This window comes from Populus nigra, chromosome 8 (assembly GCF_951802175.1).
Source record: "Populus nigra chromosome 8, ddPopNigr1.1, whole genome shotgun sequence".
NCBI classification, from domain to species: Eukaryota; Viridiplantae; Streptophyta; class Magnoliopsida; order Malpighiales; family Salicaceae; genus Populus; species Populus nigra.
The window spans coordinates 10,276,941-10,287,180 of NC_084859.1; the positions used below are offsets into that span (position 1 = coordinate 10,276,941).

At 32.6% G+C, this 10,240-nt stretch overlaps 1 protein-coding gene across 1 annotated transcript; it reads left to right on the forward strand.

Annotated features, from left to right (window-relative positions):
* The first annotated feature begins 4,839 nt into the window (after nucleotides 1-4,839).
* Nucleotides 4,840-8,937, forward strand: LOC133701095 (O-fucosyltransferase 36-like). Its single transcript, XM_062124894.1, has 3 exons — nucleotides 4,840-6,284; nucleotides 6,965-7,214; nucleotides 8,334-8,937. Exons 1-3 carry the CDS (start codon nucleotides 5,041-5,043, stop codon nucleotides 8,508-8,510), a joined length of 1,671 nt encoding a protein of 556 aa, XP_061980878.1. The 5' UTR covers nucleotides 4,840-5,040; the 3' UTR covers nucleotides 8,511-8,937.
* Nucleotides 8,938-10,240: the final 1,303 nt, after the last annotated feature.

Consider the following 10,240-nt stretch of genomic DNA (forward strand, 5'->3'; position numbering starts at 1 on the left):
TTGTTCTTTATGCCTCTCAGCTATAATGCGCCTGCCATATGTTTATTTCTCTTGAATTATCTGAGCTAATAAAGTTAGAAAGAAGCTGAAAATATGAACCACGAACGCGTATCATGAACTTCAAATATGATTCCTTACGAGCTCCAACAATGTTACCTTCACATGTACATGCGACAATAAGGGAGAGATCGACGGAAGGCGTGGGAGCAAAGGTAGCTAGCCTAGCGTTTAGGACTGTTGGTAGTGGAGCAAGTTTTATCAGAGCGGCTGAGTTGGGAGTACACAATTTTCTCCACCTTTTCCCTTCCTCCTCCCCTTTATTTATCTCCTTCGCTTCTTCCCTCTGTAAAATCAATCAAGATTTGTTTAGATTAGCTGTTTCTTGGTTAGTTAAAAAACTAGAGATATGTATATATAGCCCAAGTAAATCAATGATGCTTACGTTGATGGTTTCAATGACAGCAGCTCCGTTGGGTGCCTTTGCTGTCATTAACCTCGCACTCCTTATCATGAGCAGCTCATCATGCTCCTTGCTGCAAACTCCAAAACCAATCTTTTGAGTCACCGGCCACCAAACAATCATTTCAAATGTGATCTTGGATTCCTAATACAGAGGGTCCTTGTTGTTAAACATCAAAATTTAGATCCAAGGCGTAATTATTTAGAAAAATGATAAAAGGGAGGGCTCGTGCTCTTGCTGTATCTGGAATTGTTACCAGATGTCCACTGTAAGACATGCTGTTTTGGCATGTGTCTTTCTTCCTTTCCTTATGTGACGTTTATTACATTAATACAACCTTAAAATAATTTCTGTTTGAACACTCTCTATCAAATGAGTACACTAAAAAAGGGTGGCCTTTCAATCCAGGATTATTTTCACAAAGGCAAAGGATTTGCGGACATCCTTTCAGCTATTGCTCAACCTCTAGTAGAGTACGAACTCATCTCTTATATACTGGTTGGTTTGCCAACTTAGTGTGATCCTCTTATAGTCTTATCACATCTGTCAACACTCGTTTTGATCCAATGCAGCTTGATGAACTCTTTGGCCATCTTCTTACTCATGAACTACGTGTGGAACAAGTTGCCACCTCCATCGATTTCTCTGCAAATCTAGCTGCTCTCTCTTATAAAAACAATGGTCGCGGTAAATTTTCTTCCGGTCCTCCCTCTCGTGGTATCAATAATCGAGGGCGTGAACGTATTCATAAGAGTTTTGAAGCCCGTTCAAAATAGATTTATCACTTACATTTATTTACATTCATATCTTTGCTGTGTACTGTAAGACAGAAGCCATCTATAAATGTTTCCTGTTGCTCCCAGAATAATTATGGGAAGCTAAAACTTAGAAACATATTTTTTACCTCTAATATATATATATATATATATATATATATATATATATTGTAGGATAATCCCAATGGGTCTTTGCTGACTGATCGAGGTAATTATATCGTTACCATATCTTGAAGAAGATGAAGTTGAGCTACTAGATGATGACATTCTTAGAGGTAATTACACGATGACTGGATTTTGAACCACTATGTGAGGGATTCGTGGCAGAGGAAATTAGGCGGCGAGCAAATTAGCCATATATTCGTTCAGAGTTCTTTCTTCATCTCTTTCACGAAAAAAAAAAGAAAGTTTAGACTGTTTAAGTTCTCACTGGTGACATTAGGATTTACAATATAAAAAGAGATAAAATCACATCACATCTTATAAAAAAATAAAAATATTTTCATTTATTTTCTGTTTTTTTTAATCTATCTCTCCTATATTATGAATATTAATATAATTTCTTGAATAAAAATATGTATCTATATTTCATTTATTTTAAAAAGTCTTTTTAATTTCGTTTTTTTTTTCAATTTTATTTGTTGTTTTTTTTAAAAAATATATATTAAAATTTGAAAAATATATATATCTAAAGTTCATGTGTCATGATTTAATTTCAAAGATTGTTAAGTTATAATTCCATGGAGATATATAGACAAACTATATCATTGTTTTGTGCACGATGAATATTTTTTAAAAAGTTCAAAATATTTAAACGTTTCTAATATTTTTCCTAGTAGACAATTTATATTGTGAGAGGAATCTGATATAATTCGATTAACTTGACAGATTCGAATATAACCTAGATGACTGATAAAAATATAGTTTGATTAAAAAAATTCAAGATTATATATTTTTTTAATAAAAAAAATTTAGACGACAATATATTAGATCAATCCGGGTTCACCCAGATTAATCTATTAAATTTGTGACTTGAATCATAAAACCATAATAACTCAATATAAAGTAAATCGAATTAAACTATATAGCTCAATTTTCTAATTAACCAATGTTGAAAGATAAAATTGAAAAAATAATTTTTTAAAATAAAAGGGATAGAAAAATGACTCAAGTTAACTTGAGTTAACTAGTCAAACCTACATTTATTATGAGATTAGAATAATCCCATAAAAAGTAAATCAAAACAAATTATGAAGCTCAATTTCCAAGCAACCAATGTTGAAGGATGAAAATGAAAAAAAATAATTAAAAACAAACAAAAAATTATCCAAGTCAACACTAGTTAACCAACTAAACCCATGATTCGAGTTGTTAGATTAGAATAACCTCATAAAAAGTAAATAAAAAAATGATTATATTAATCTGAGTCATTCCGCCAAATCTATAACTTGAGTTATGAGACTGAAATAACTTTATAGAGAGAAACTCAAAACAAATTATGAAACTCAAATTCCAATCAATCCATTATTAAAGGATAAAATTGAAAAAAAATAATCTAAAAAAATTACACAATAAAACGACCAGAGTCGACCTTGGTTAACCGACAAAATCTATGATCCAGATCATAAAACCGATATAACTTCTTAGAAAATAAACCAAAACAAATAATGAAATCTAAGTTGGTAAATCTCTCTCTCTCTCTCTCTCTCTCTCTCTCTCTCTCTCTCTCTCTCTCTCTCTCTCTCTCTCTCTCTCTCTCTCTCTCTCTCTCTCTCTCTCTCTCTCTCTCTCTCTCTCTCTCTCTCTCTCATAGCAAACTATGAAGAATTATTAATTTTGAAGTTTCTACAAGATAATTATGGAAAACAATTATGTTAGATATATAAGCAATTAAATTGTTATTATTAGGTTATCATGGTTTTATGATCCGGAACATAGATTTGATAAGTTAACCTCGGTTAATTCAAGTTGATCTTATATATTATCTTTTTAATATAAAAAAAAACATTATCTACAAATTTTTAAGTTAGACTATATTTTTATCGGATCGAGTCATATAAGTTAATCTGGATATTATTTTTTTTCTTAAAAAACACATTAACAATGTGTTGATAATTTTTTTTCATTAAAAGTTTTTTATCTGACACCAATGATCTAACCAACATCAATGGGAACATCTCGAATCAATATGAGTCAACCCAAATTCTTTCTTATGATATACACCGGGCCAATCCTATAAAGTATATTTAAGATATTTTATACCACTTGAAAAAATAAAATAAATATTCATTATACACTATTGGAATCTCATTTCATAGTGTATGATATGAGCCAAAATTGGTCGAAATGCTTTAGATGTTTGCCGCTTGTTTTATTATGCTAATTAAAGAGTGAATTTATTTATTTATTAAAGCTTTTCAATATTTAACTCATAACATTGATTCCATTTGACCCAACTTAATTATGTATGATTTTTATAAGGTCTTTGTCCAAGAACTATTTCAATCCAATAGCTTAAGCTATTAGGTGAAGTTTCAGGATATGATTTATATTATTCTCTAACACACCCCCTTAAGTAAAAGCTCTTTGGACTTGAAACTTGCACAGACCTACTTTACCTTGTGCTTAATTTTTATCAAATAAATGGGGATGGTGAAATTCAAACTCATGACCGCTTGGTCATCAAGGTTCTGATACTATGTCAAAGAATTATCTCAACCCAATAGCTTAAATTGTTAGGTGAAGTTTTAGAATATAATTTATATTATTCTCTAACAATATTGGTACTTGATATTTATAAATGTTTAATATATTGATAGAATATTAACATTTCATTTTTCTTCAAGTGATCCTTAGTATCTTTAAATAATTTGACTCCATGTTTATATATATATATATATATATATATATATATATATATATATATATATATATATATATACATTGATCTAATAACATTATATATGGTAAATATTTACTTGATTAAGTAATTAAGTGCTGTATACAAGATGACATAATGAATTTGTTAAAAATAAATACATGGATACGCACACATATACTACTAGTTTTAAAATGAAATGCGAAATGAACCAATATTGAAAATAACTCTAGAAATAGTATTGACAACTTTGATTTAAAGCACACCAGAAAAAAAAGATGAAATATTTAAAAATTAATTAGTTATTAATTAACAGAGTAGAATATCACAGTTTAATATCCGATCATTATTATATTTGTTTTTATATTTTAAAAATATTGTTAAAAATATGGATTTTTTTAAATTTTTTTATATGCTTTAAATTGATATATTTTTAGTATTTTCTGATTATTTTGATACGTTGATATTAAAAATAATTTTTTAAAATTAAAAAAAAATTATTTTAATATATTTTTAATAAAATATATTTTAAAAAACAACCAAAATAACACTTTTAAATACATTATAAAAAAATAGCTGTAGATTGGACTCATTAAAAGTCAATTAATTATTACGATGAGGCCAGATCCGTAAACAGCTGAAACAAATAATTGGGCCGGGCCGGTGGAGCTAAGAGAGTGAGAGAGGCGGGTGTGAAGTCATTATCCGCCACCGACGACTGATAGATATTTGCTTTACTTCCTCTTTAATTTTCCTCACCCCCTTACGCTTTCTCTACCCTCCGGCAGGACCACCACCTTAATCTTTCATCCGATCTCACCTTACTCTCACTCAAGATGACACGTACATAACTCATTCACATTCATCTCAAACCCACTAAACGACACTGCCCCACCGACTATCCCAAAAAGCAAAGCAAGCACCCAATGGAGAGAGATTCGTCAGACGAAGAGGACGATCGCGAGCACCTAATTGAACAAAACGATAGAAAACACCACCAGAACGGCGTCCTCCCCACCTCATCCCCAACACACCGACGATCCACAACATTCGATGTCGAATCTCGGATACGACACCGTTTCAACCTCAACAAGAGGTACTCTCTGTTTGCTGCTGCTATAATATTCCTCCCTCTCTTCATCTTATTCCTTTCTTTCTCCACCGACATTCGGAATTTATTTTCAACCCATCTCAAGGTCGGGGATTCCCTCTCTATACGAATGCGCGAATCCGAATTACGCGCTCTTTATCTGTTGAAAAAGCAGCAGCTCTCTCTCTTCTCTCTCTGGAATTCCACTGGCAATTCCTCATTGTTAGAAAAGGATCTCAATTCCGTTTCCTTTGAAGATTTGAAATCTGCATTGCTAAAACAAATTTCTTTAAATAAAGAAATCCAACAGGTTTTACTAGCCCCTCATGAGTCAGGGAATGTGTCGTCATCGTCATCAGATTTAGATTTTAGCAATGCCGGTGGTTTCGTCCAGAGATGTGAAAAAGTGGATCAGAGATTCGCTGACAGAAAAACAATAGAATGGAAACCGAAACCCAATAAATTTTTATTCGCGCTTTGTTTATCTGGGCAGATGAGTAACCATTTGATTTGTTTAGAGAAACACATGTTTTTCGCTGCATTGTTGAATCGGGTCTTGGTTATCCCGAGCTCCAGGTTTGATTATCAGTATAATAGGGTTTTAGATATTGAGCATGTAAACGATTGTTTGGGGAGGAAGGTTGTTGTTACCTTCGAGGAGTTTGTGGAGATCATGAAGAATAAACCCCATATTGATAGGTTCTTTTGTTATTTTTCTGATCCTACTCCATGTTATGTTGATGAAGAACATGTCAAGAAGCTGAAGGGGTTGGGGGTTTCTATGGGGAAACTTGAGTCCCCATGGAAGGAGGATATTAAGAAGCCAAGCAAGCTTACTGTTAAGGATGTTGAGGGGAAGTTTGTGAGTGATGATAATGTTATTGCTGTGGGAGATGTGTTTTTTGCTGATGTGGAGGAAGAGTGGATTATGCAGCCAGGTGGTCCTATTGCTCATAAATGCAAGACTTTGATTGAACCAACTAGGATAATTATGCTTACTGCGCAGAGGTTTATTCAAACTTTCTTGGGGAGTAACTTCATTGCTCTCCATTTTCGGCGTCATGGATTTTTGAAGTTCTGGTATGTGTTGCTTTTTTCATGCCTGTTCCTTTATGTTTATTGCAGTTGGTGCTTTTTGCCTCTTTGTTTTAGCATGTATGAACTGTTTTACTCTGTATAGTGTCATAGAGAAGGAGGGGATGGGGGAAAGGAACTCTTACATCTATCTAGTATCTAATGTCCACTTGATAACTTGTTGTGGTGGTCACAGTCAAAATCTTTAAGCATTTTGCTTTTAAGCATCTGTAAAATTAGATGTTCAATCAGGAGATTCCTTGCAATTTTGAGCCATGAATTTGAAACTGAAGAAAAATAGGGATGAGGCTTTTAAAATGATGATTTGTTTGCAAGTACAGTGCATATGTTGTGTGTTTTTATGCATGTGTACATGTGGCTTTATGCATCAACTTAGTTTTTTTTAATCAATTTATTACTCTATACATATATTTATAGACATATGGTGGAACTGCTTGAATACAGATTGATTTGTTTATATAAGATCTCATAGACAGTCTTGGAGCATAACACTTAAAATGCAACTGTTCACTTGTTTTAGAGCAACATCTATTTCTTGCTCCAATCAGCATGCATGATCGGATTGGGTTCTAAACATTATGAACATTTATTTATTAGAATTTCTTTTACCTTATCTAAACATTAGACATCATGATGCCTCTAAGAACCCTTGTATATTTTGCCAGCAATGCCAAGAAGCCAAGTTGCTTTTATCCTGTTCCCCAAGCGGCAGATTGCATTGCTCGGGTGGTTGAAAGGGCCAATGCACCTGTGGTATATCTCTCCACAGATGCGGCAGAAAGTGAAACTGGTTTGCTGCAGTCACTAGTTGTGGTGAATGGAAGGACTGTTCCACTTGTTACACGTCCTCCTCGTAATGCAGCTGAAAAATGGGATGCTTTGTTATACAGACATGGCCTCCAGGAAGATGCTCAGGTAAGACTAAATTTCTTTTCTTCCTGTGCATTTGTTTTAGCATGGGTTAAAGGAGATTTACACCCTGAATTTCATCCATTGCCTGTTTGTTTTTACTGATTGTTCCCAAGAGTTTTCTGGGTGTGATAACAATTGAAAATGCATGTTAATTGATCCCTTTACATTCCTTTCTCTGTTCGATTTTTGGATTCCTTAGAAGGTGATGTTACACTTAATAAATGATCCGATTGGATCAGTTTTGACAAGGATGGTATTTGATCACAGGCTTCTCCTCCAAGCTTTTGGAGGATGCATTAGTAGGCTTGCTTGGACTTTTGAATTTAAATAGCCTATTGATCATGAAGAAAAACTCCACAATGGTGCAAGATTCTATCCTTTTTAGGATATTCTACAAATAGATGCAAAAAAAAAAAGAAAAGAAATCAGAGCCTACCTGGTTTGAGCTAAATTTGTTTGCAGATTACGAGTTAAACTATCCCTTTCGACTAGCTGTTTGTTTTGCTAAAGTGATCACTGTACTAGCACTGCTTCCATATTGTGAATGTATAAAATCTATCATAATTGGTTTTCTCTGGTTTTATCAGATTTATCTTCAAAAAGACTTGCGAATCCTTTAGTGAAAGATGGATTTTAATGCAGTTCTTGTTGTGGATCAAGTAAATAAGTTTCAACTTTATTCCGCGCGGTGTGCAGAAGAAGTGCATTTAAATTCTTTTCCACTGGCATATAATTATTCATCATGCATATGAATGACTCGTATTTGATTTTGTTAGAGATTAGAGAGAGGCCCACTTTGGCATCTTATTGAACAATAATGGTGATATTGTTCCTCCATTTGTCTCACTCTTGATTTTTCTCTTTCCTTTTTTTGTTCCCGCTTTATCCTTTTCTTCCTGGACATTATTGAAATGCACTCAGTTTGGTGCCTTTTTACATTGGAAAATAAGTTCTCAAAGCATTTGATTTGCTCTGTTAATTTAGACAATGTGAAGACATTGTGTGAATTCAATAGTCCCTATGAATCTCACATATGATAATTACATGAGCGTATGCTGTATGTCACTTGCTGTCTTTTTTTCCCCGCAAATTGAAAAGAATTTATCGGGTTTTCATTTGTAGGTGGAAGCTATGCTGGATAAGACAATCTGTGCTATGTCCAGTGTGTTCATTGGAGCCTCTGGATCCACTTTCACTGAGGACATCTTTAGGCTGCGGAAGGGTTGGGAATCAGCATCTTCATGCGATGAGTACCTCTGCCAAGGTGAATTACCTAATTACATTGCAGAAAATGAATGAAGAAGATACAGGAAACTGGTAGATGGTGCGCTGCCTCTTCAATACACATTAGTTCTTTGTGATAATCTGCCGGTGAGGCTGGTTTGTCATGGATATACTCAATAAATCTGGAAATAACTCCTTGGTTGATGCCCAATTCAGTTAGTGGTGCCGAATTTCACCATAGCATGTATTTTAGTGTACCATAATAGGTGTTTGTATCTTGCACATAGCTTTTTCGTTTCATTGTGTCGGTCATGGCTGAGTATTATTTTTGTAATGCACATGGTGTTAAAAACTAGTGACAGCAGCTGAAGAAATCTCGTTTCCATTTGTGTTGCTAGTGATGATGCTCCACAGTCTGTCTTCTCCTCTGCCAAGCTTATTCAGAAGCTTTCATTAAATCTGTAAACTTTGTATTCAAAGATACAAAGAGGCTTTCTTTGTAGCTTCATGCTCAGTATCTTGGCGGCTTTCTCAAATTATCGATGGATACCACTTAAATTTGCCTGAATTAGACGATCCAATAACCCCTTAACAATGTAATGACAATTGCTTCTTCCTTCTCGTCCCTTGATCCTTTTGATTAGAGAGTTAGCATAATTTAAATTCTTAGGTAGAATAATATTTTATTTAAAATTCCTAGGTTCAAAACTCACTAGGGAATATAAAAAAACCATTTATGAATAAAATAATTTTAAAATATAAAAAATTAATTAAAATTTTTTAAAATTACAGTTGGACCAAACTTCTTTTTACTTGCGTTTCAATTTTCACGTGATAGTAGACCCTTTACGCTTTATGGTTTTTGCAATTTTAGTAATGGCTAAAGTTGCATCCAAAGATGTCAATTCTATTTTGATTGGCATTTTATTTTTTTTAATTAAACGATAAATATTAGTTCTAGAACATTTTCACGTTCCTTTTCGGTCCTATATTGTACATATAATTAACTAATACTTTCCCACGTGTTTTTGTTATTTGTTTTTGTTTTTTTTTGTTTCGTCTTTTTTTTTTTAGCTTTTGCATGTTTTTTTTTCCCAAGACTATCTTCTTCTTCTTCTTTTTTAATTCTTTTTTGTTTTTATATTTTTTTTAAATTATCTTTGTCGATTTTTTTTAATATTGAACTAATAGTTTTTTTCTTTAAAACATTATGGATTATTATAATATTTCCCCACATAGTTTTTTTTAATGAATTTTTTTCTTTTCAAAATGGGCTCTGTCAATTTTATTTTTTTTCATATTGAACTGGTTGAGAATTTTGCTTCGTAGTTTTTTTTTTAAAACACCATGAATTATTACAATGTTTCCTCACATGATTTTTATTTTGCTACAGTGTTTCCCCACATATTTGTTTTTCAAAATTATCTTTATTGATTTTTTTTTAATATTGAGCCGGTTGAGAATTTAGCTTTAACTTTCTCCACATGTTTTTTTTTCTATTTTTTTATTTTTTCCCCAAAATTGTCTTCTTTTTTTATTTTTTTCAGAATTGTTTTTGTTGATTTTATTTTTTCAATATGAAACTAATTGAGAATTTAACTTTTTAGTTTTTTTCTCTTTAAAACACTGTGGATTGCTACAGTGTTTCCCCCACATGGTTTTTTTCTCTTTTTTTCTCTTTTTTTGTTTTTTTTTCCAGAATTGTCTTGTCGATTTTTTTTCCATATTGAACTGGTTGAGAATTTAGCTTCGTAGTTTTTTTTCTTTAAAACACTGTGGATCAAGGTTGTTAAAATTATGATTCA

What these genes read in the sequence shown, in the direction of transcription:
- LOC133701095 (XM_062124894.1), top strand. Translation starts at nt 5,041, where the DNA reads ATGGAGAGAGATTCGTCAGACGAAGAGGACGATCGCGAGCACCTAATT. An exon ending in CATGGATTTTTGAAGTTCTG is followed by an intron (nt 6,285 to 6,964) that starts GTATGTGTTGCT and finishes ATATTTTGCCAG; the next exon opens with CAATGCCAAGAAGCCAAGTT. An exon ending in GCCTCCAGGAAGATGCTCAG is followed by an intron (nt 7,215 to 8,333) that starts GTAAGACTAAAT and finishes TTTCATTTGTAG; the next exon opens with GTGGAAGCTATGCTGGATAA.